The sequence below is a fragment of the Biomphalaria glabrata genome, chromosome 5, assembly GCF_947242115.1.
Source record: "Biomphalaria glabrata chromosome 5, xgBioGlab47.1, whole genome shotgun sequence".
NCBI lineage: Eukaryota > Metazoa > Mollusca > Gastropoda > Planorbidae > Biomphalaria > Biomphalaria glabrata.
Genome location: NC_074715.1, coordinates 35,598,073 through 35,625,199, shown reverse-complemented (window position 1 = coordinate 35,625,199; position 27,127 = coordinate 35,598,073). Strand labels below are relative to the sequence as shown.

Below are 27,127 nucleotides of genomic sequence, written 5' to 3'. Positions count from 1 at the left end.
GATCCTAAACATCTAATAAAATGAAATAACAATAAGAAAGAGAAAATGGTCATAGTTTATGATTTTAATTTTCCTGGTTCTGCAGACTCAGATTTTTTCCCATCAGGACTGGATAAATAATCTGCTAGTTTTTTTAACTTTGCTTCTTTCTTCTTCTTTTTGGCTTCTTTCTTTTCTGTTTCTTCTTTTTGAGCTAACATTTCTTGAAATTTGGGATCGTTGTATTGAATTTTATATCCAAAATACTCTCTAGCTTCTTCTAGTAAGGCTTCTTTTTTAGCTTCTCTTTCTTTTGCTTGCAATGCAACTGTCTCATGTTTCTTCTTATATTCTGTTATCCATTTATTCATCTGTGCCATATTCTTTTCTATCTTTTCATGTCTGGGAAACAAGAAATAATATTTATTTGGAGATCAAAATAAAATGGTTTAATATGCTAAATTATAAAATGCATGATCACTGAAAAGACAATCATTACTGTGCGATGCAAATTAGAAGAATTAATTTTTTAAGGACAGAAGTACAGAATAAAAGAGTTGATACAAATCCAACTCTTATTAAACAATCTGTGTAGCAAGCCCTCAGAATTCATTTCATTAATTCATAAAATAGGTGAACTAAACTTGTAGCATGACACCAAATGGACATACCTCTGCAACCTTTTCTGCTCTTCCATTTTCTTGTCTGCTTCTATTTGTGCCAGTCTTTCCAGTAAAGGTTTTCCTTCTTCTTTTTCTTCTTGCTCTTGGTCTAATAATTTCTTTCTTGACGGCCATAATAGCCTAGCATCTTCCCCAGAGGCATTCCCATAAGTAGCATAGAGGTTTCTTTTATGTATCAAATCTTTATAAGCCATCTCTGGGGGTTTCCTGTGATACTGTCTGTAACGGTTTGGTGACATTCTGGAAACATTGGTAATATTTTCAGAGGTTCTGTTTTCAGTGACATCTAAGAATAAAATTTTTTTAAAAATTTAATTAGCTACTGTAGGTACTAAGTATATCTATATCATGTTAAGACAATTTAAAAAGCTATGTTCATGCCAATTGGAAAGCATTCCAACATTTCAGAAGAAAAATTATATGTTAATATATGTAAGCGGAACATGCTTCATAATAGACCATTTTTTCCCATAATTTTTTCTGCTATACTCACTTTTCCCTTCATTTGGGGAGAGTTTTCATCTAGTGCCATACTTCTTGATAAAGTGTTTAATGACTGATCTCAATAAAATATTGTTGGCCAGTCACTTAATCCCCTGGTTCTTTGATCCAAGAAAATTGAATCATAAACTTTAGGAACAACTATTTGTGTGTACATATGTGATAGGAAATATACACATGTTGACTGACAGCTAATGGCCACTAATGGGAATAGCAATGAAATAAAATACAGTCTTACAAACATATGTAGAAAAATATACACAGATACAAAATGAATGTCCTATATTACTGAAATGTTTCAATAGGGTTTAAACAAAACTTGTATAGGTTATGAATTCATTCCAAAGAATAGGTGACTGGAATAAATAAAAACTTTTCTTAAAGTTAAAATTGAAACTCCCATATTCATTGGAACAATATAAAGACTGATGTGGAAAACAAAAGGAGGATTGACAAATGAAAATAAAGTGAAAGATGATCCTCAGGAGATAAGTGGTCAGCAGCATGGTTATGATTTTTCTAATTGTCCTTATCTCTCATAAGATTTCCACTACTTCCAGCACACCTAGGACTTTGATGATAATCCACTGCAAAGGATATAGGTAAACCAGCTCATCTTTCCTATTTTGTATTTTATTGGCAAGAACATGAATTAAGTTTTGATGTGGCATGCGCAGAATAATGACAACTTCCCTAGAATAAACAAAACTAAATTAACTAAAAACACATCCCTTCACAATATATCTCAAACATTATTTGAGTAGTTTATGTTATTCAAACAACTATAGACCAAAAATTCAAAGTTTGACTTTAACAGTGCATTATTTGATAATGGTTTGACATAGAAAAGAAAACGAAATATCAAAATCTTCTTTAGTTTAAGGAGAATAAGGATGACTACTTATATTTGTTATTATATTTAAGGTCAAAGAGGCCATGTGTTTTCATTTAATTCAAACAAATTTTGTCACACATAATTTGATTCCAAACAACAAAATTTATTTCAAACAGTCTCTATATTTTGGCATCAATAAACTCAGATTTTAATTCTATATTGATCATTAAAATGTTTTCAAATTATGCATAAATACAAACACAAAAAATAAAAATATGAACCAACTTATTCTACCAAAATTCGGTCACTGGGATAGTGACTTCTACATTGATTTTTAGACTTATTTGATGTTTGCATGATTAGATATGTGTTGAATGTTTGTGTATTATTTATTCATTTAATAAATTTCAGATGATCTTTTGTAGTATAGTACAGGCTAGGATGGCCATTCTTGCCTAAATAGCTGAATCTTCTATTTCTCTATATATAAATCTAGATCTATCTAGTAGGTCTAGATCTAGACATTTAACTTCATTCAATGTTTCAAGTGCACTCCAAACATTTGCTCATTTATTCTCTATAAAAAAACAACAACAAACAAACAAATATGAGATCATTAACATTGATGTCCAAAACTGGCTGTTTGAAATAAATTTTGGTAAGAAAATCATAATTTATTACAAACACCCTATTAAATTTTTCTTGTATGGAATCAAACAACTTGGCATATGAATCAAATAAATCAGCTAAAAAAAAAAACAGATTAAATATTGCCGGGCTCATTAGCATAGACTTAGCCAACCAAAAAATATAGTCTTAACCGTAGGAAAATGTAAAGTCATCCTGGTAACACAGAAAAAAAAAACATGACTTACAAATTTGAAATTAAATTCTTTTTTCTTACATAAAAAGACTGCTAAATGGAAGGAAATTGGGTCAGAATCCTTGGAAAATGGACAGGCACATAATACAGCGAGTTGTAAGGATTTATCTAATGTCCGGAATAAAAAAACTTCTACTCTATTTATTTACATATAATACTGGTATTAGATTTCTGCACAAAGCTAGTTTTCAAACCCTTTATTCATCCATTTTGTTTTGGTGTATAATGTATAATGCTTCAAATACCTGGGAGCATTTGTCTCAGATGAGGGAACAAAACCCGAACTATTGGCCCGAATAGCACAGTCCACAGTAGCCCTTTCAAAACTTAAAATAATATGGAAAGACAAGGGCTTAGCCCTCGGCACCAAAATCAGACTGATGCGCTCCCTGGTCATGGCCACATTTTTATATGCTTGCGAGTCGTGGACGTTGAATGCAGAGCTAGAGAGGAGGATCCTAGCAATGGAATTGAGATGCTACAGAAGGATTCTAGGCATCACATTCAAAGACCGCATCACAAACCAAGAAATCAGAGACAGGGTTACTGCAGCGATTGGAGCCCATGACGACCTGCTAACTATTGTAAAAAGACAAAAGCTTAAAACCTATGGCCACATTACAAGATCTATGGGGCTCGCAAAGACCTTCCTTCAGGTAACAGTGCCAGGAAAAGTAGAAGAGGCAGACAGAAAAAGTGATGGGAGGACAACATTAAAGAATGGATGGGCCTGCCATTGAGAGAGGTTCTAAACAAGGCAAAAAAAAGGAAGGAATGGAGAAAGACGGTCGACAAGTCTTGCCTGGTGCCCCAACAGTCCAACAGACTAAGGGATAGGTAAGGTAAAAGGTTTGATAGTTCTCTTTATTTGCTGTAGATCTCCCCTAGTGGCCTATGTCACTACTAGACTATTTCCTACATTTTACTTTTAGTATGGAGAGGGATCAAGAAATATCAACAAACAGTAACAGTATTATTATATATAATAATATATATTATATATATACACATATTTTAGGCTTCTATTATATAATATCTATATTAAATGGATGCCTGATGTCAAAGTTTCAAAAAGTCACTGTGGAGTACGCGTAAAATTTTAATCTTAAGTCACTTTAGATCTAGAATCTAGTCACTAGGTCTAGTACCAGACTCTAGTCTAGTCCATAGTCGTGACTAGTCCTGAGAGTTTCTTTCAAATTCAAAGTTATTGAAATTATTCTAATCATAGTCAAATAATGTTATTTAATACTAGTTTAGATCTATTCTTTATTATCTTACCATTAGATGTTCCTGTTGTGCAGTATGTTCTTGACACAACTAGATCTATATCTAAGTAATTTAACAGTGGATACGTAATATTATTTCGTGAAAGTCCATAAGAGGACACTCTCAATAACGAAGACGACGTCGCCATCTTGTTGTTCAAACCTTTTTTTATTAGAATAGTCTCCCTTGGTACATGAAGGGCCGCTCACCTTTCCATATCCCTCTCTAAATGATTTAAATCAGTTATCTATTACTATTAAATCTTTTTCTATGTCCGAAGCGAGTGATGAAGTCTTTTTTTTTTTTTAATAAGTAGCATATTGAAAGAATAACATCAGCTTCCAAGTAAAATTAAAACAGTATTCTACGCAAATGTGGTGATAACAACGAATATTCACATTTGACTAGACTCACTAGAGTAACACCTTTAGTAAAATCACTAAATTTAGAAAGCCCTCAGGATAGAAGACACTAGGGCACAATAGCAATTATACATAAAACACTAGCCTAAACCATAATCTTCTAATAAAAAAACAAAATTTAATAAAATACTCAGAAAAACATAAAGATAAATGCACACTTCTAGTTCCATATGCTAGGACAAATTTGTACAAATGCTCCTTAAGATTCTTCCCTAGTGCTATTACTACTATTAGAACATGGAATGAGTTGCCTGAGCTAGCCAGGAAAACCAGTGACTTGGCAGAATTTAGGTCATTGGTTAATATGCCTGACTGAATGCATGACGCGTAGGACGTAATTATCTTCTTTTTTGAAATAACGTCTGTATTAGGCCTATATAAGATAAGATGTAGACCTAGGCCTACTCCTAGAGTGTTAGAATCTATACCTATGGTTGTGAAGGTTGAACATTTCATGGTGAGGCGGAAAGAAGACTTCAAGCCTTTGAGAGTAAATGCTACAGAAAAATGTTAAGTATCATGTATCAAATACCAAGGAAGGAAGACAAATGAGTTTGAACTATTACATATTACACTCTGACTGGCAAAAAGGAGGAACTACTCATTTCTCAATACTGTATTTCTAGGCCTATATATTACTGTTGTTGTTTTAAATGAATATTAACTGCACGTTTCCACGCGAACTCTTAGAAGATCATTTAGTGCAGCCACTTGTTGCCACTATTTAATCCCAGAATGCTTTTTAACAAACTTAATACCAGAGTGCTTCAGACATTGTCAAGTCCTGTATTCCCAGAAATAGTTTTAAAAAATGGAATAAAGTTAAACGTCACAAACTTTCACGATGTGTCCTCGTCTATTGGAAGGTGATATAACTACAACAAAAACATGTTCATTTAGATCTATACATTTTTGTTGTTAACCCTGTGTAAGATTTATAGTCTAGATCTAGGTCTATCATTAATGTTTCTTGTTTTTTCCTTCATGTACTAATGAGTAAGTAGGCCTAATGAATTAAATGACATGTAATTCTAAATCTTATCTTATAGAAACAGAACAGAAGAAAATTAAGCTACCTCCTAAGCGTATTCATGTGCTTATTCTTATAGTCGTAATTAAAGATGTAATCTCTGTCAAGTCATTGATTTTTGTGGCTATTCAGGCAAACCGTTCAATGTTCTAATGGCGCTAGGGAAGAAGAAGCATTTGTACGATTTTGTCTTAGCATATGGAATTAGAAATGTGCGTTCATCTTTTACGTCTTTCTGAATATGTTATTGTTTTTCTTTACTTTTCAACCTTCTGGCCTGACGTGTCTCTACGTTTAGTCATTTTACAGGTAGCCTAAATGAACGTTGACACAAGAATTAAAATCTGACTTTGTCTCGGTGCTCTGTCGTTCACAATGAAATCGAATGAATCTGTAAATTAAAAACTGTCCCCAAAAAATTATCCTTTATAGATTTTCTCGATTTCTTCCAGCCAGAGCTTTTTCTCTCTATATATATTTTTTATTTTTTTATTATTTTTTTTTTGCAAAGCAACACTATCACGTGACAATTGAAGAACGTTGAACTCCGAAGGATCTATTTAAATCTCCACTAAGTTTCACGGGAACATTAAAATGATATTTAAAACCTTTTGGTAAGACCAATTATAGACTTGGCGACCTCTCAGTGTAGTTGAAAGATTGTCAACGATTCTAGAGCAGAGCGTAAGTTCCAGTGACCAACGTTTTGTTCTGGTCACATTTAAACAGTTCGAAAAAAGATCTAGATTTTTGTCAGCAGTATGTAAACCTACTATTTTTCAAAACCTATTTCACTAAAGCACAGGGGAAAATATTGCTTTTTAAAAAAAAATCAAGCGTATATCTAGTCATTCCGTTGGTCTGGATTGAATCTAGTAGGCTACACGTTCTTTCTCCCACTTCCAATGAAAGTTGAAACTTTGCACAATTACTCACTTTCGATGACAACATTTGAATCAATCACAGAATTTACCAGTTTGTTTATCAATTATTCGTAATTGATTAGTTGTTGTTTTTTTATTTATGGTAAATGTGCTAATTAGCGCCGGGCGACCAGTGACTAATAATAGACTAATAAAACCTTTTATTTGTATAAGTACTTGAAAAACACGCCATCATGGATTCTGGATTCAGCCTCGAGCTACTTTCTTTTTTATTGCATCACGGGAAACCTGATACCCCCCCCCCCTCCTTTACTACTGGTCCACCCAAGTGATTGGACTATGGCGCACTGAACATGCTGCATGAAAGTTGGGGTAAACAAGTTTCTTCCAAAATAAATTTACTATCAAGGTAAAAAAATATATATACCCACTGGACGAATTCTAATAGTAGGCCTACTCTTCGATAGCACCCGAGAAGACAAGGTCCATTGATAAACCAAACGTTTGTCCTCTTTGGACAAGAACCTACATGTATTTGGTTAAATTTTGAGTCATTAAAAATTAATTGCATGCTTGATTCAAAATAATTGATGTAATTTCACTCAATTTAAGCGAGTTTTTTAAAGTATATTTTTTTCTTGAACTTTCTGACCTGTCCTGAATGTAAACATATCTCTGGGGATCCTAGCAATGGAATTGAGATGCTATAGAATGATCATAGGTATCACATACAAAGACCGCATAACAAACGAAGAGATAAGAAACAGGATTTGGCCTACAACTGCAGATGACCTGCTTACTACTGCCAAGTAACGCAAAATTAAACGTTATGGCCATATCACAAGGTCCTTTAGGCTCGTAAGGATCTTCCTACAGGGAACAGTACCATGAAAAAGAAAAAGAAGCAGACAGTGAAAGGGATGGGAAGACAACATAAAAGAATGGAAGGGTCCTGAAACGGAAAGAGATTCTACCCAAGGCAAAAGACAGAGAAATTGAGAAAAATTGACAACAGATCATGTGTGATGCCCCAACGGTTCAACATACTGAGGTGAAGGTGAAGGTATGAGGAAAGAGAAAAAGATTGGACTGGATCTGAAGATGAGGCTGTACAACGAAAATAGACTGAACAATCGATCAAAGTTACACCCTCACTTCAAGAATGTGAAAACTTTCGAGTTTAAATCAATTTTCCAATTAATAATTTGTTTAATAGTTCACTGGATAATCAAATAAAAGCATATCATAGCATCTGTGCACTTTTTGGCTTCTTGGTAAAACAAAATACTTTAGGCGTCGGAAGTATTTAATTTAACAAGCAGACACATTGGCCTCTGTACAAACTGTTGGTGGACATCTATCACATTTATAACTGTAGAGACGATCCTTCGAATGTAGTCAGTGCTCATGATCAAGAACTAGAAAGATGTCATTTATCAACTATCAAATTAAAGTAATCAAGAGCACATTAAGTACTTCAATGTCAAATGACTTCAAAAAGTTGATTGAACAATTTTAAAAGCCAATTCTCGTATGATATCTGGTCTATAGCCTAAATACATTTTTACCCATGGACATTTCAAAGTTGAAGATAAATACGTATTTCTTTGATTTACCAGAATAAATAGTCTAAGAAGTTCATATGATTAATATTATTTGTATAGCTTATTGAAAGTTTAAAATACTATTTTGATATTGAAGCAAAATGACACTCCTTTCTACTGCTTACTAGTAACAGAGTTAAATAAGTTTCATTAAAATCTTTGAAAGTAATCTAACCATCTGAACAGAGGCAAGGGTTAGCCCTTCAAAACCAGCCTACATCCAATTCATCTTGTGAAATAAAACTCAAAATGTATGGACTAGAACACACCCAGTCCAACAATTCAAATGCACACTTGCAAACTTGGTCGGGCCTACAATAGAAAACAAATGTTGAACAAAAATAGTAACATTTGGATTCATAACACAGTGTTTAGTTTGAAGAAAATGTATTATAGGCTTCTACTGATTGTTTCAGCGCACAAAGATATTTCACTTTTGTTTGGACCTCTCTTATCGTTCTTCACAACCCTGACACAACACGCACGCACACACACACAGTCACACACAAACTTTTTTTCCATTTTTAGTTTTCTTTTGAAATGTCTTGTTTAACGAGTTTTTTTGTTTGTTTTTGTTTGTTTTTTAATGCTATAGGGTGCCCTCGGTGTGTGGACATATACAAAGAGTTGGTTTCCTTTACAACTCATCTTGGGTCATTCCTATTTTAAAAAATCGTCAGATTTTTTTTCATTATCTTTGAAAAGTATGACTTGATGTTGGCTTCTCATTTTTGTTTTGTTTGTGAGAGTAAAATGATAGAAGACACGGATATTTCTAGTCTACTGTTTCAAACCAACCAAGTTAATTATAAATTGAAATGTCATATTATTTTTAAAGGATTCAAAACATATTAGATGGGAAAGCCGTCGCATCATAAATAAAAGGCAGTGTTTCTAACATCCCCAGAGATTTGTTTACCAAACAGATTGTGCATACAAGAAGTTAACTCTCTTCTTCTGCTAAGATAAATCTGAACCACTTCAACTGGGAAAGTGAACTGCTCACAATGGACGAGGAACCTAAGCCTGCTGAAGGTACATTGTAGCTTTTAGCGAGGAGTAATGGGAATTTTAAACACCTAGGCCGCTTGTATACTACACAGTGTAATCGTTAAAAAAAACTACGGTTGAATGTATACAGAAAGGCATGGAATCTTTCAAGTTACACCGTGACGGTAAAATGTCCGTAATGCGATTTGAAACAGCCGTGTGTTGCTTTCGATTATATAGCGCTTGTTTCTCTCGTCTCATGACCGGGTTTATGACAGTGCAAGACCGTACAGCCGGCCAGGCCTTGCCTTAGAGACAGCTGTCACATTTCAAAAATATAAAATTGTTAGCATACTAAATATAAGAAGGTCATGTAATTGAGCTTAAATTTACAAGTATTCTGTTTGTTTCTTAACCACTAATCCACTATGAAGCTTGAAGAGGGTGGCGGCCTCCACAAAAATCCTGCCCAGGGCATTCACTTACTAAAATCCGGCACTATCCCTGCTAGAACACAATCACAAAGTATTGCTTGATCTAAGAGGATCTTTGTTAGTAGCAAGTCTTATGTGTCTGCATGTCTTATGTGTCTGGATGTCTTATGTGGTTTGGTAAGGGGTGGGAGGTGCGGAAACACAAACTCAAAATCGGCCCCCGAAGTGGTCCACCCAGGCAGGCTTCAATATTCTCAGAAAGAACATCTGAATGAAATTATATCAAAGACAAATGAGAGATAAGAATGGAGAAAGAAGGTTAACAGATCTTGTGTAGTGCCCCAACGGTCCAGAAGATTAAAGGATAGGTGAAAGTGAATGTTAAGTTAGATGTGAACCTGGCCTAACTAGTTCCCCTTTCAGACCTTGTTCATCTGTTTTTGTGGCCTACGATTAACGAGGGTGTCATGTAGCCAGCACAACGACCAACCGCCTTTACTTTTCACCAATTAATGTCAGGTACCCATTAGAGCTGAGTCCAAAGATTCCAAAGTTAAAAATTCCAGTCTTCACCAGGATTCGAACCCGGGACCCCGGTTCGGAAGCCAAGCGCTTTACCGCTCAGCCACCGCCCTCCCCTGGTCTACCTGATGTCTTATAATTGATCTAATTTTTTGAAAAGCCTTATTGCGTAGTTATAAAAATAGTCAGGAACATGAAGCTTATAAGATTACTATTCTTTTTAAATTAGGTCTAACTTATAATGCATACTAATTAGCTTTTTCTCTTTAAAAAATACTTGCATAACTGATTTTTAAAAATTAGATTTTTCGCTTTCAGAAAAAAAAAAGTAGCCGTTGCATCAGAACTTTGAATGGTCTAAAATATTGTGATGTCCGATTTTCAATATCTTTTCTAGTTTACGAGAGCTAAACTGGACGGACGGACAGACGAACAGACATTTCACACAAAACTAATAGCGTCTTTTCCCCTTTTGGGGGCCGCTAAAAATGTTAAAATCAGTCCATAAGTTGAATTATTCCCCTCTATACTTATGTTATCACTTAAAGCTTTGAAATTAACAATAAAGCTTTCTGTTTTCATAAGCACTTCGCTGGCACAGTGGTTAATGCATTAGCTTGATGAGGCTTGAGCCGTCGGGTTTGAATTAAAGTCATACAACTTTTTTTTTATAAAATGCATTTGAGGAAACTCTCTTCTTTCTATCCCCCGCCCCTTTTCCCAGCTAGTTCAGACAAGTGAATGGCGCAGTGAGAAATCTAAACGCATGAAATTGCGCTAAACAAAAACAATTGGTAAAAAATATTTCTAATCGCACAGATTTATTATTGTTAGTCTAGATCTATTAAAAATTTAATTACATGATGATCCAAACTAATTAATAAGGCTACAGTTACACTTCATATAAGCTTTTTAAAAAGTATTTCAATATTTTTTTGTTTAACTTGTTACTTTGATGATTTTTTTTTTAAATATTGTAATCTCGAGCAGGAATGATAATTCGAACGCATTGTTGATGCCCAAAACATCCATTGTTGTAAAGACGAGCCTTGCCTCTAAGCGCAATGCAAATTTAATCATTAAATATTCTTTTTAATTCCGCTTAAATTGCAGAGGGAGAAGGCTCGAGTCATTTGCTTCAGGATCCCAAAGACACTGTAGAAGAACTGCTAACTCTTCAAGAACCTTGTTTTGAAATCATTGAAATCGCTAAGGAGAACTGCCCTGTCAAGAAAGGGAAAGTCTGTTTTTTGGGACCTTTGGTAAATCTTAGAATATATTCATGTAGATCTGTCTTAGAACATAGTGATGTATCTTAGAATTTATTAATTTATGTATCCTTGAACAAATTGATTTTCGTGACGCATGTTGTCTAGCAATTAAACTATATTTAAAAAAAAAGAATATGTAAACATTTTATTGAGAAAAATGGGATTCATGATCCGTACGACTCCCATATGTTTGTGAATGACACGGAATTGAGGCTGCTGATTAATAATAAACCTTTTAATAAAAACATGCTAAAGAGGTGTTAAGTCCTAACTAGTGCTCACGTAACCTCTGGGAAGATTTAGAAGATGGTGAAGGTTCTTGAAGAAATTTAGTTTATGGTCATGCTAACTTTATATCAATGAAAGGAGAGGGAAGAAGTTCTTTAGAAATCGAACTCTACCGAAGAAAAAAAATTAAACGAACTGTACTGAGCGTGCTGGATTTACATATAGGCAACACAAGTTATAGTTAAGGGCTTCTTGTCCCTCACCCAAACAAAAAATGTTCCCGGGATATTTTCAATTATTTTGAAAAAAAAAATTGGCTGATGCTGTAAACACAATAGACCTAGCCAGTAGGGGTTGGGTTAAACATTCCCCCATATCTTAAATCGCTTAGGGCCTTAACAATTCTAAATCCGGTTCTGTCCACTGAAGAAAAAAGTAAAACGAAGTCGACTGAAGAAAAAAGAAAGTCGACTGTAGAACGTAATCATCTTTTTTGAAGTAACGTCTGTATTATATAAGATAAGATAAGATGGTAGAAGACTTAAAATTAAACTTTATCTCAATATAATAGTTGTTGATATATTTTGCAATTATTAGTCAAGCTATCTGGATGTGAAAAGAATAAAGAATCAACCAAAAGAAAAGAAAGGTAATTGTCTTTTGTTGAATAGCTGCTTTTCTATTTAATTTTCCAATGTCTGCTTTGAAAAAAAGGATTATTAAAATTTAAGACGTCTAATTAGCTCATTATTTTACTATTCTCCCACAATTAATAAAATATTGCATTAATTGCATTAGCTGATTAATTTGACGGTGTATAGCTGAATGGAAAAAAAAAACACTTGGCTCCCAATCAAAGGGGCTTGAGTTCGAATCCCAAGTCCAGCTGAGTTGAGTTGAGCTGAATTATGTTTGCTAAGGGTCTAAAGGCTGCACGGAAACTTTCTCTCAGACACCCCTTTCCCCAACGGGATTGAACCATAGTGCACTGAGCATGAAAGTTGCGCCATACCAAAGCAAAATGTACAAATTGTGTAGCATGAATTACAGTGTGTTTCTCTTTCTTAATGCTGATGAACTTAAAACACATTTTTACGCTCCTTAAACAACTGTTGATCTAAATGACTGGTTTCTTCTTAGCGTCCACACAACTTAAGATTTATTTTATCTTACTAGAAACGTGCATCACTGGCCAAAGTGGAGAGCTGAAGTCGATCCTGAAACGTAAAGTGCGACCATCACTGCCCAGCATCGCCACTTTCCATCTTCACAGTCTAGCCGGTAGGTTGGTTACTGGCAATAACGTACGGTATCTGTTTGTTGACTTTTAACAATTAGGCCTATATGATGCTCAGAAGTTTGGGTAGGATGAAGGGGGTGATTGAAAAGAAATTGAAACAACCAGCCTATCATAGCAGACAGACCACAGGAGCAGCCTGTCATAGCAGACACACCACAGGAGCAGCCTGTCATAGCAGACGCACCACAGGAGCAGTGAATAATTTGTTTGAACATGTTGACAATATTTTCAGTGTTCAAAATGTAATCACAAAACAATCCATAAGTTAGAACTGTCGACTATGTTCTCATTAGCGAATGGATTGTAGAACTACTTCTAAAGAACCAGGACATTATGTTTAAATGTACAGTATATCTTATCTATACGGTGTTCATTTGAATCTATTTCAATGTTGTATATCTTAAAGTGTATTTCAATGCTGTATTTATAAAAAGTATTTCAAATGTTGCGTTTGTTAATGTGTATTTCAAATGTTGCGTTTGTATATTCTCCCAGATGAAACGGTGCAACATGATGCCACTACAACAGTGGTGAATGAAGTCGGCCAACTTGATTATAAATGTGTTACCACGCATCCCAGTTGTTATGAGATTACACATAGAAAGAACTCCGCCAGAAAAACTGTTTCAATGCAGTCTGGTTTTCACTCGGCCAAGTAACAGTTTTACTTATATATATATATATATATATAAGCATATATATCATATATATATATATATATCATAGGCGTGGCCGGGGGGGGGGTTTGAGTTTAACGCCCCTACCAGGGGGGTTCGAGTTTAAAACCCCTACCAGAGGGGTTCGAGTTTAAAAACCCCTACTAGGGGTTTTGAGTTTAAAACCCCCTACCAGGGGTTTTGAGTTTTATACCCCCTATCTGTTGTTTTTTTTGCAGTTAACTCCCCCTCTTCTATAAAAAAAAAACAAAAAAAAATGCAAACGAAAGTCCCCTAATTCCAAGAGCACAGTTAAGGAAGATTTTGATTTTAAAACTTCAGCGTGGTTTGAAGGTAAAAATACCTCTTTAATAATAAAAACAAAGAAAATTATACACTCAAAATGTTATGAGTGTAGTCAAAGGGGTTTTGAGTTTAAACTCCCCTCCACTGGAGTTTGAAGCTAAAAAGTACCTCTTCAATATAAATAAAAGAAAATTACTCACTCCAAAATCTATGAGCGTAGTCAAAGGGATTTTGAGTTTTAAAAAATACATCTTCAGTGCAAGAAAAAAAGCAAATTACGCACTCAAAATGCTATGAGCATTGCCAAAAGGGGTTTTGAGTTTAAACCCCATTCAGAGGGGTTTGGTGCTAAAAATACATCTTCAATATAAAAAAAAGTAAATTACACACTAAAATTATTTGAGCGTAGCCAATCTAATCGGGGGTTTTGAGTTTAAACCCTTCTTCTACAGATGGCTTTTTTTTAAAGTTTAAAACCCCTCCAGATGGTTTTGAGTTTAAGATCCCCCTACAGAGCATTTTGAGGTAAGAAACACCCAACAGAAGATTTTGACGATAAAACTTATCTTTTCGATATAAAATCTAAAGCAAACTACAGTCACTTAATTCCAAGAGCGTATTCAAGAGAGGTTACACATTTTTACCTGCAGTGAATAGTCATCTACCGAAATCGAAAAACACTAAATGTAGCTCAACAAAGATGGCTTAGACAGATTTTAGGAGTCAGTTATAGAGATCGGGTCTAAATCAAGGCCGAACTGGGAGTCGACCCCTTAGTAAGATTGTGAAGAGCGACGCATCAGATTTGCGGGACATGTTCTCCGACAAAATGAATTACGCATAAGAAGAGTTGCAATGATATCCTAGTACAACTTGACGCCACTCATTCTTGGAGGTCCTCATGGTAGGTGGGAAGAGGCTTCAGACATTACCAGTGACAGATTTTTATGGAAACAGCTTGACAAATGCTCCGAACGGCGCGGCAGGGTCTAAGTCAGTAAGAATAGCACATTAGGTTTTTGAAATAAAACTTTTTAATAGCAGGAAAATGCAGTGTAGATACCTCAGAATATGTATTTTGTTGGCTTTCAATACCAGAAATAGTGCTTGGCGGCGGGGCTTCGCCCAGCGCTGGGGCAGCTCCTAGCGCTCCCCCAGACCCCTTTGCTACTAATGGCGGGGAATCTACAATTTTTCCACTAACTCATGGAAGAACATATTCTAGGGCACAATAAACGTCTTCCGAAAGATTGAAGGGTCAGAATGTAATAAAGATTATGTGCACACACACACACACATAAATACATATAATTTTATTTTCGCGGGGGGGGGGGGGGGGGGGGGGGGTCGGGGGGGGGGGAGAAAAAATTCACCCCAACCCCCCCCCCCCGAAAAAAAATCCTGGCTACGCCCATGATATATATAATCTTATTAACTAAATAACATATAACTAATACACATTACGTCAACTTTTCTCTCGGCAAAGCAAAAATAGAAATAAATTAATTAATAATAAAAAAAAAAAATCAATAAATAAGTAAAAATAGAAGTTAACGAATGAGGACCTCGTTATTTAGCCGTACATCTTAATTTGCGTTTTTTTTTTCGATAATGGTCAGTCGGTCATCATGGGGTCCAATCGCTTTAAGACACTGTTCTGAATTTTCTCGTTTGTGAAGTTGTCTTTGTTTATGAAACATAGAATCCTTCTAAAATATCTCAATTTCATGTCTAGGATATTCCTCTCTAATTCTGCAGTGTAGAGTTTAGTGTAGTGTAGACTATTCTTTTCTTATAATAGTTAATGAGGTGTCCAAAGGCCAGAACAATGACCAATCGCCTTTACTTTCCCCAACAAATGCCAGATACAGATACCTCTTAGAATTGGGCTCACTTAGGGAGGTCATTTAATTCAAAATCCTTCACCGAGATTGGAACTCGAGACTTGCAGCCCAAGCACATTACCTTTTAGCATTCGCCCTTTTAATGTGTTAAGACTAACCTCTAAACAAATGGTTCAATTGTCGTTCTGTTCTCAGCAGGGTAGTCTGGATCTCGACGTGCCCTGAAGACTTGAACAATGTTCCTGCACATTCTCTTCTGATTCGATGGAAGCTCTCCTTCACCGTGCCCTGTTACACAATAGAAAGTGTTTACACTGTACTCACGAGGTACTTCACACTGCCACACAGAACGGGGCCGAAATGAAGCATGACCCACGGGGATTGCCCCTCTGGTTAGACACGTAAAACCATTGAAACAAGAATGAATTTTAACTCCACTACAGAACTCTGCTAGTTTCGACCCTGATACTGGCCAGTGGCTTCACTAGGGTTAGTGTCACCCGGTGCGGTCAGCTCATGGTTTCACCCATCTCCCGGCCCCCCAAAAATTCTCTGCTCATGTTCACTGCCGTTGATCACCACATAGCCGACAATGACGTCGTGTTCAGAGTGTCGTCATAAGAAACGTTTAGTGTGACATTTAGTCAAAGGCGGAAAAGAAGTTTTTAAAAAATGGAAGGATGTTGACAGGTTAGTGGGCTCCAGCAGCTAGTCCAACTAACCCTTATAGGAGAATAGATTTACTCAATACAAAACTTCAGAACTGACCTTTATAAGCGAGTAGCTTTACTCGATACAAAACTTGAATGAAGCTCGAAAACTTCAGTTTTTTTAAACAAACAAAAAATCATTTTATTCACAAATACTTAGAGAAACGACTTCTCTCAGACAACAAACATACGTGGTCCTATCTCGTGTTTCACTTCCACCAGCAGTTCCACTTTTGTATTCACCCAATCCAATGTATGTTCATTCAGAATCCCTCAGTCGTTACAAACACCGTCAAGACGTCCACACAGTCCATTACAGAGGCAGTGAAAGTGAAACATACCCTAAGAGTTGTCATTATTCAAAATACGTTTTTGTTTCTAAGTAATAATCATTGACACATCCTGACTTACCAAATCTTCAATCAGGTATGGGGACATCACGTGTCTTGTCCATCTCTCGCCCAACTCAGCTTTAGTGGTCTTCAAAGACGAACTGTCTGCAAGGACTGTTGCATCTGCTGGATTTATTGGATTTAAACAATGTCCTTTGATGTGCTCTTGGTTTTTCAAGAAAATGTATAAAGACAGGTTAGGCATATGCTTTCTACATTAGGTTAATGCGCTGTTTTTAGTTTGGTCAATGTGAAGTTCGTAGGTTAATGCGCAGCTCTTAGGTTAATGTACAGTTCTTAAATCTATATCTTGTGTGGAAGAGTTTGAATTCTATTTATGAATTACTGTGACACTGTCTGAATCCAATTAAGCATAAAGTATTATTGAAACAAAGCTTTACGAATCGACCCACGGCGTAGCATACGCCGCTATTTTGCAGAGCCGGCCTTAGGCCCCTGCCACTAGCGGATCCAGAACTTTGGACTGGGGGGGGGCGATTTTTTTCCAAACCCTAACCCTAACGCCCAGTAAACCCTAACCCTACGCATAAACGTGCGTACAGCACACACACACACACACACACACACACATATATATATATATATATATATATATATTTATATATATATATATATATATATATATATATATATATATATATATATATATATATATATATATATTTGAGAATAAAAAAAGCAGCATTTCTCAACCTTCGGCGAAAAACAAAACAACTGGGGCAGCGCTTTAAGGTTCTCTTGTAGAGTTCGGCCGACGCCATAAGCATTTTCTTGCATTCTTCATTGCAGAAACGCATTCTCCTGACATCTACAACTCATTATTCATAAATGGAGTTCAGGGCGAAGCCCTGACGCCAAAAGCGTTTTCTTGCATTCTTCACTGCAGAAATGCATTCTCCTGACATCTACAACTCATTAGTCATAAATGGAGTTCGGGGCGAAGCCCTGACGCCAAAAGCGTTTTCTTGCATTCTTCATTGCAGAAACGCATTCTCCTGACATCTACAACTCATTATTAATAAATGGAGTTCGGGGCGAAGCCCCGACTCCAAAAGCGTTTTCTTGCATTGTTCACTACAGAAAAGCATTCTCCTGACCTAAAGCTCATTATTCATACTATTAAAAAAGGACCTTTCGAATAATGTTGTACTTGAAAAATATTCTAATATGCATTTATAGGCCGATAATACATTGCACATAAAACCGATTTGTTCCTTGAAAAGATAGGATACCCCACGTATTTAGATTTTTGCTTTGAGGATCGCCGCCGAAAAAAAAACTTATTCGATAAATAGTATTCAAGAAAACTGTAGTATGAATTGTGAGTTATAGTTCCAAAATTTTTAGCTAGAAAAATATCAGATTGAGTAAAGGTTGGGAAAAGGCGACTATAAAAACATTTTTTGAGTTTAGAACTCATCTCAATCATGACTCTTATACTGAAAAATTTCGTTTGAATTCTAACTTTTCCAATGCAAAATCTTTCTTAAAATAATTATGATAAATTCATGTGAAATTACAAAAAACTCTGTCTGGAAATGGGAATGGCGGTAGAGTGAAAACGATTAATCCTCGCTCCTTTAATAATTTCTGCTAAAGATTGCATTTGGCATTAAAGAATAGGGGTTGGGCGACTCGATATAAGAATTTAATTTATAGTATATATAAATTATACTAATGACAGATTTTTTTAAATTTGTAATTTCTTAACTGTAATACAAAAAGAAAAAGTATTGATTTGTTCGATGGAGGAAATACGATTGCATGTATCGCCCTTCCTACCTGGTACAACCCTTTTTCATTTAAATTTACTAATGATACAATTTGAGATTAGAGTGTGGTACGACATATTTACAATGGGTCACATATCAATACGTAGTTTTTATTATATAGATATTCAACTAATTTTATTCACAAACTATGATTCTCCACAAAAATAGGACCGCCCCCCCAGCACTCAAAGGGCTAGAGTGGGGAGGGCAGTACATGCAATCGCCCCCCCCCTCCCTCACCCCACCGAATCGGCCAAAATACCAGAAAGGGAGCGACATAATATAAAATTTATATATTAATTCAAGTTCAACTAATTTTGTTCACAAACTATGATTTCTCCATAAAAACGGACCGCCCCCCCCCCACTCACAGAGATTAGGTGGGAAGGGCAGTAGAGGTATTCGCCCCCCCCCCCCCCCAAATTGGCAAACAGGGAACGACATAATAAAAAGATCGGTTAAAATATCAATAACAAGTTTTAATGATATAGATATTTAATTGATGTTGTTAGCAAGCTGTGATTTCTACAAATAAATTTGACCGCCCCCCCACTCGAAAGTGTAACGGGGGGGCGGGATTGATACCATCGCCCCTCCCGACCCCACGAAATCAGCCAACATACTAGAGGGGGGGGCGAAATAATTTAAAAATAGTTTTAAATATATATAATTAATATATATTTTTAACATAATTAATAAATTCGTATACAAATCGTGTGAATTTTATACTAAAGTTCGTCCGCCCCCCCCCTTCGGGGGGGGGGGGGGTCGGCCGAGTGGGGGGGGGGGGCGATTGCCCCTACCGCCCCCCCCCTGGATCCGTCAGTGGCCCCTGCTACCTAAGAGATCGCAGTGGGCCCCGAACTTTCATTTTATAACTTATAAAAGATTTCCTGCGGCCTCCTGATTTACAAAATATACGAAAAAGTCCTGGAAATCTACGAAATTATTAAAATCTTTTGAAAACTCAAAAACAAATCTCCTGAAACATATAGACAAAAATTGTCATTTTGGGGTGTCATTCAATATGGAAAACGCCAATCCTACGCGCGATAAAAAAAAAATAGCATTATGCAATACCCGTAATTGTGGAATTTGGTAAAAGAAGCTACTCGCGCCTCAAACTAATGAAGAATTACTTGAGGTCAACAATTCTCGTAGATAGATTGAAACATTTGGTAATTCTTGCTATTAAGCGTGATCTATGTAGGAAATTTTTATGATATACTGTATGACTTTGCCACACGCAAGGCTCGTAAAGTAATTCTGTACGTAGTAAAGAATGAATAAAATGCAAAGACGAATTTATTTTCTAATACAAACTGTTAATTTTCACTTATTATCCGTATCCCTAACCCGAACTTGGCCCCGCGAAATCCGTTTCGCATTGAGCCTCACAATAGCCCTGCTATTTAGTGACGGGTGAATACAGATTAGCTTACTTGTTCTCCCCCTCCTCTCTTTTTTTTTTCGCCTCTAAAGTCTAGCCCGACTTGCAGAAATAAAAGAGTGATCTTTCCATTACCCCATAGTGTCCAGACTGTTGAGCCATGAAGAGAATTATATATAGAGATTTTATCAGTAAAGTAAATTAGATAGTTCAAACTGCAATAAATAGGATTCAATATTTATGACATATTGTCATCATTTTGTCAATTGATCTTAAGTAGTTTTCACTATTTTATCAACTTAAAAAAAAATAATTCTGAACTATTTGAATCTTAAATGTGTGGTTGCCATGGTAATTATGTTCACATTGTTTAGTCTCCTGCTCTTCATTTGGTAGGTCTAGAGCTAAATGGGATGAGTACAATGTTGGCAGGTTGAGATTTTGATCCGTTGAAAGATTGTTTTAAGGGTTATAAATCTAAGACTGAACTAATAGAGGAAAGCTATAGTGCGTAAATTATAAAAAAAAAACTACAAACAAACATTTAGATCTATAATTAAGGCGTGAAGATTAAGATTAAAAGGTGAGAAGTGCATTAAGTCACGTGACTACGCAAGCCAGCTGACTCAAGACATTGTTCTGCTGGGATAAATAAGCTCTATCCTTATACTGCTGGGATCAATAAGCTCTATCCTTATACTGCTGGGATCAATAAGCTCTATCCTTATACTGATGGGATCAATAAGCTCTATCCTTGTTCTGCGTACGTCTTTAATGTTAGCTTTTCTTTGAGTCTTAGAATATACATGAGGCCACTAGCGGATCCAGAACTTTGGAGTGGTGGGTGGCGATTTTTTGGCGAAAAAAAAACCCAGCCATGCTGAAGCCCCGAAGCCAAAAAGCGATTTCTTGCATTCTTCACAGCAGAAACGCATTCTCCTGACATCCAAAGCTCATTATTCATCGTATTCAAAATTGGACCTTTGAAAATGTTTTACTTAAAAAATATTCTAATATGAATTTACAGGCCTTTACTACATTGCAAATACAACCTATTTGTTCCTTGAAAAGATATTAGATTAAGGCTTTAAGGATAGCCGCCGACAAATAAAATTATTGGACAAAAAACAAACAAACCCAGCCATGTTGCGGCCTTTCTCTTGACAGCTAGTAGGTCTGGGGAAGCGCTGTAAGCCAAAAGCGTTTTCTTGCATTCTTCACTGCAGAAACGCATTCTCCTGATACCCCACATATTAAGATCAAGACTTTGAGGATCGCCGCCGAAAAAAAAAATTCGGAAAAAAAATATTTAAAAAAAAAAAACTAATTTGTACCGGTAAGTGATAAATTTTGTTCAATGGGGAGGTTTGTAACTTTGTTTTGTTACAGAACTAGAATTCAAAGTTCTAAACAAAAAACATTTCGAAAGTGGAAGGAGAAATGAAGTGAACAAATTAGATCCTACTCTAAATTTGTTGCAGTTTTAGGATTCAAGTATATTTTGTCAGTTATAGACTTAAAAATTTTTATACAATAGAAAAATATCATTTTGAGTAAAGGTTGGAGAAAGGTGACTAGGAAAATAATATTTGGGTTCAGAACTCATCTCAATTGTCACTCTTATAAAGAAAAATTTCGTATCAATTCTAAATTTTCCAAAACAAAGTCTTTCTTAAGATAATTAAGATAAATTCGTGTGCAATTACATAAACTCTGTCGCGATATTTGACAATTCTTTTTTAAAATGTCATGTTTTCGTCTCGAAAGGGGAGAGAGCGGTAGAGTGAAAACGTTAATCCTCGCTCCCTTTTATAATTTCTGCTAATGATTGCATGTGGCATTAAAGAATAGGGGTGGGGCGGCTCGATATAAGAATTTAATTTAAAGCATATATAAATTATATTAGTGACATATTTTTAAAAATATTGCATGTATCGCCCATCCCACCTGGCACAACCCTTTTTCATTTTATATTTACTAATGATAAAATTTGAGATAACAGTCTGTATACAACATGGTAATACAAATGGGTTAAAACGTCAATATGTACTATATTATATAGATATTCAACTAATTTTGTTCACAAACTATGATTTCTCCATAAAATAGGACCGCCACCCCCCACTCAGAGGGCTAGAGTTGGGAGGGCGGTAGAAGTAATCGAACCCCCCACCTCACCGAATCGGCTAAGATACCAGAAGTGTAGCGATATAATATATAAATTACATAGTAATTCAACAATTTTTTTTCACAAACTGTGATTTCTAAATAAAAATAGGACAGCCCCATCCCACTCAAAGGTTTTAGGTGGGAAGGGCGGTGGATGAATTCGCCCCCCACCCAATCGGCTAACAGGGAAACGACATAATATAAATAACGGTTAAAATATCTATAACAAGTTTTAATTATATAGATATTTAATTGATTCCGTAGTTTTAATTATATATATATATTATTGATTCTGTTAACAAGCTGTGATTTATACAAATAAATTGGACCGCCCCCCTCAAAACTTTATGGTGGTGGTGGGAGGGCGGGATTGATACCATCGCCACCTACCCACCCCACCAAATCGGCAGACATAATAGAGGGGAGTGGGCGAAATAATCTAAAAATGGGTTGAAATATAAATAATGAGTACATATTATTAACATAACTAGTAAATTCGTATAGACATTGTGTGATTTCTTTAATAAAATTCGTCCTTCATGGGGAGGGGTCGGCCGAGTGGGTGGGGGGGGGCGATCCTGGATCCGCCAGTGCATGGGGCGGTGTTATAACAACAACCAATGATTTAAGCAAAACAATAAATAAAGAGACATCAAAATACGTGAAAACACACACATATAGTCAGGGCCGGCCCTAACAATTCCGGGGCCCTATGCGAAACGGATTGCGTGGGGCCCAGTCTGGGTAGGGATAAGGATAATAAGTGAAAATTAAGATTTTGTATAAGAAAATAAATTCATCTTTGAATTGTATTCATTCTTTACTAAGTGAAACATCACGATCAAGTTAACTTTACGAGCCTTGAGTGTAGCGAAGTCATACAGTATGTCATCAAAATTCGGTTTCCTACATAGATTACGCTCAATAGCAAGTATTGCTGAATTGTTCCATCTATCTTCGTGAGTTTTTGACCTCAAGTAATTGAATGACACCTCAATATGACAATTTTGTCTATTTTTCAGATGTTTATGATTTCAGGAGATATAAGTTATAATGGTTTAATTTAATAATATACACCTACAATTAGCGCGGGGCCTATGAAAGTGTGGGACTCACTACGGTTGCATAGGTTACAGTGGCCTAACACCGGCCCTGCATATAGTGGTATAAGGCTACAGTCACATCAAAACACAATATATGTGCCTATGTTCTCGGAAAGTGTTGAATCCTAAGAATAGGACACTTACTGCAAAACTTGGATGTATCTACAAAACTAAACAGTATAAGTTTATGTCAAATAGCAATAGAAATATATATATATTACTTAAAGACAAAAAAAAAAGAATACTAGTATTTTTTTTACATTATATTCAAATTTTTTTTTAACTTCCATTCCAAAATAAAATGTGCATGATATATATTGTGTGTGTGTGTGTGTGTGCGCACGCACACACATAATTAATCTTTATTACATTCTGACCCTTCATTCTTTCGGAAGACGTTTATTGGTACAAACTAAACTAAAATGAGTTATTCCTGGAGTGGAAAAATTGTAGACTCCGCCCGTGCCAGCAAGGGGTCTGGAGAGCGCTTTAAGCTCAACCAGCGGTGTTCGAGGCGGAGCCCCGCCGCCAAGCACTATTTCCGGTATTGAAAGCTAACGAAATGCATATTCTGAGGTATCTACAGTGCATTATCCTGCTATAAAAAGTTTTATTTCAAAAACCGAATGTGCTTTTCTTACTTAGATACTCCCGCGCCGTTCGGTGCATTGGGCGGCAAGCTGCTTCCACAAAAAATCTGTCGCTGGCAATTTCTGAAGCCTCTTCCCACCTGCTCTGAGGACCTCCATGAAATTGTGGCGCCAAGTTGTACTAGGATGTCCCTGTTTGCTCTTTCCTCGTAACGGCCTCCGTGTCCTCGCAACTCTTATTATGCGTAATTCATTTTGTCAGAAACATGTCCCGCAAACCTCATGCGACGCTCTGTCACAACCTTACTAAGGGGTCGACTGCCAGTTCGGCATAGGATTTCCTTGATTTAGAACCGATCTCTATAACTGAATCCTAAAATCCGTCTTAGCTATCTTTGTTGAGCCACATTTAGTCTTTTTCAATTTTGGCAGATGATTATTCACTGCACTGTATTGATGGAGCCCACCCACTGGTAGAAATTTGTAAATTTGGCCACGCTCTTGGTATTAGGTGACGTTGTTAGCTTTAGATTTTATATCGAAAAGGGAAGTTTTATCGTCAAAATCATCTGTTGAGGGTTTTAAGCTAAAAATAAATCTCTGGAATTTTTTTTAACAAATTCAAAACCCCCTTAGCTACGCTAATAGAATTTAGTGCAAGTAATTTGCTTTAGAATAATATTGAAGAGCCCCCCTTGGCTTGGCTAGGTCATGGAATTTTTTTCATATTGAAGAGGTATTTTTTTAGCATCAAACCACGCTGAAAAAAAAGGGGGGTAAACTCAAAACCCTTTTAAGTTCTTTATATATATATATATATATATATATATTGGATAGGTATTTTTCATTTCAAACCCCGGGGGATGGTAAACTCAAAACCCCTTTGGCTACGCTCATAGCATTTTGAGTGTGTAATTTGCTCTTTTTATATGAAAGAGGTGGTTTTTAACTGCAAACCCCGCTAGAGGGGGGTTTTAAACATAAACCCCTCTTAACATATAACCCCTCTTGGCTACGCTCATAGAATCTGCTGACTTAAAAATGGATAGTCATATATTGAAGAGGGGGTTTTATCGTTAATTTGGGAGGGGGGGGGGTTAAATCAAAATCTTCCTTAGCTATACTCTTGGAATTTGGGGATTGTCGTTTGCGTTTTTTTTGTTTTTTGTTTTGTTTTATAGAAGAGGGGGTTTCAACTGCAAACCCCCCTGGTAGGTGGTTTTAAACTCAAGATCCCCTTGGCTGCGATGGGACAAGTGATGGTTTAGCATTAAAATCTCACCAAAAATCAACAAAATCAAAGCAAAAAATCAGTCACTAAACTCCGCCCCCCCCCCCCAGCGGGGGATTTCATTTCGGCCATGAAGCGTTCCTATGATTACTCCAAAGGTCTATATACCACAAACAATAGTGTCAATTGATCCATGTCTAGGTTTGCTCCAATCAAGCGACGAAAGAAGTTCTATCGGCCCACAGCGGACGAAATTTTTGTAAGTCATATCCGACAACAGCAGAAAATTATCACCACCTGCTTCCGGCTTCATGCCCCGAACATGTTTTACGATCACACAACTTACATACCATAAGCGCAAGGAGCATGAACATTCGATACCAACAGCTCTGTAGCAGGAAGTCGATGAACAAAAGAACATTGGATCAAAAACAATAGGCATATAAATATAAGTTTTCAGTACCGTAACTTTGTTTTTTTTTTCTTTTTGTCCATTTCTGTTTGTTTGCAGTCTCGCACATTAGAGATTTTATGCTTTGACTGGACACCATTGATTGATTTCATGGGTAATAATGTAATACATGTATTAACTTTAGGATTAAATCAGGAGATGTCTGCTTCTAAAGAGATGATTGGCTGGTGTTGGGATAGGAGACTTTATAAATATTTTGATAAGTACGAAATTTATAATTATAACTGATCCAGAATTTATATAAAATATTACATTAGACTACTATTTAAGAAAAATTAGTACTTCTAGCTGCGCTGGGTCGGAAACATATCCCGCATGGGAGACGACCGCATGCCAAAAGGCGATCTGCTTTGGCCAGTTTAAAGGAGGACGACGAAACAGAGGTGCCCCCCCCCCCAGTAAATGCTATTAAAGATTAACTTAAGTGCCAGTCCTATATACTATTAGGTTAATAGCCTTAATGATAGCGTACTATCAGCAAAATGAGCCCGCAGAGCATTAGCACTAACTTTACTAGAGCGGGAGTGGTCTTCTGCCTTGATAGCCAACAACAGCCTACTACAACATATTATGTACCCACAAGCATATTTTATGTTCATTGTTTATCTTCTTCTTGTGTTTGTTTGTAACTGATGAAGGCCTCGTGGTGCAAAGGTGTTTTGTTTGTAACTGATGAAGGCCTCCAGGTGCAAACGTGTTTTGTTTGTAACTGATGAAGGCCTCCAGGTGCAAACGTGTTTTGTTTGTAACTGATGAAGGCCTCCAGGTGCAAACGTGTTTTGTTTGTAACTGATGAAGGCCTCCAGGTGCAAACGTGTTTTGTTTGTAACTGATGAAGGCCTCCAGGTGCAAACGTGTTTTGTTTGTAACTGATGAAGGCCTCCAGGTACAAACGTGTTTTGTTTGTAACTGATGAAGGCCTCCAGGTGCAAACGTGTTTTGTTTGTAACTGATGAAGGCCTCGTGGTGCAAACGTGTTTTGTTTGTAACTGATGAAGGCCTCCAGGTGCAAACGTGTTTTGTTTGTAACTGATGAAGGCCTCCAGGTGCAAACGTGTTTTGTTTGTAACTGATGAAGGCCTCCAGGTGCAAACGTGTTTTGTTTGTAACTGATGAAGGCCTCCAGGTGCAAACGTGTTTTGTTTTTGCGTTTGTCCTGCAAAGTTTCATAAATGTTCCGGTGAATGCTGGCATGAACAGTGCAGAGGCACTAGATCTCTCTATTGTACGACACTGGGTAGGGCTCCTTGGGAACGACTGTATGCCAAAGGGGATTTAAATAAGAAAAAGATTGAAAAAAAGGGGGGGGGGGGAGAATGTAACAGAATTTTACACACACACACACATACCGAAACATTTTACTGACCACCTCAACACGGTCAGCTTGTCCTTATAAAGGAGAACAGCTGACAGAAAATTGTTCTTGGACATAGCTGAAGAACTCATATCAAAGGATGTTGGACATACATTTCAGACTCAAAAGGAAAGCTACCACCGATGATAGGAGCAGATGGTGAAAAGACAACTTAAACCGACCCTCGGAAAATATCGACTTTGACTGTGAAAATCTATTGGTCACAGTTGAGTTAGGTCTGCGTAGCCATGGGAAGTAATGCAAGACCTTCAAGACAATACA

General features: G+C 36.4%; 2 protein-coding genes across 7 annotated transcripts; one reads left to right on the top strand and one right to left on the bottom strand.

Annotated features, from left to right (window-relative positions):
• Window positions 1-49: 49 nt before the first annotated feature.
• LOC106069802 (growth arrest and DNA damage-inducible proteins-interacting protein 1-like) lies at window positions 50-4,335 on the bottom strand. Its single transcript, XM_013229544.2, has 3 exons — window positions 4,163-4,335; window positions 651-948; window positions 50-381 (listed from the first exon to the last, which is right to left on the bottom strand). Exons 1-3 carry the CDS (start codon window positions 4,296-4,298, stop codon window positions 57-59), a joined length of 759 nt encoding a protein of 252 aa, XP_013084998.1. The 5' UTR covers window positions 4,299-4,335; the 3' UTR covers window positions 50-56.
• A 970-nt stretch (window positions 4,336-5,305) lies between these two features.
• Window positions 5,306-25,483, top strand: LOC106069799 (uncharacterized). 6 transcript variants are annotated; one of them, XM_056031188.1, is made up of 9 exons: window positions 5,306-5,438; window positions 8,998-9,125; window positions 11,150-11,298; window positions 12,133-12,184; window positions 12,712-12,816; window positions 13,331-13,490; window positions 15,837-15,968; window positions 16,778-16,939; window positions 25,221-25,483. In XM_056031188.1, the coding sequence occupies exons 2-9, from the start codon at window positions 9,098-9,100 to the stop codon at window positions 25,372-25,374; spliced, it is 942 nt and encodes a 313-aa protein (XP_055887163.1). In that variant the 5' UTR covers window positions 5,306-5,438; window positions 8,998-9,097; the 3' UTR covers window positions 25,375-25,483. The 6 variants fall into 6 exon arrangements, with proteins under 6 accessions (XP_055887163.1, XP_055887165.1, XP_055887166.1 ...); XM_056031190.1 differs by having other exon boundaries at window positions 5,319-5,438; window positions 9,017-9,125; XM_056031191.1 differs by having other exon boundaries at window positions 5,319-5,438; window positions 15,840-15,968.
• Window positions 25,484-27,127: the final 1,644 nt, after the last annotated feature.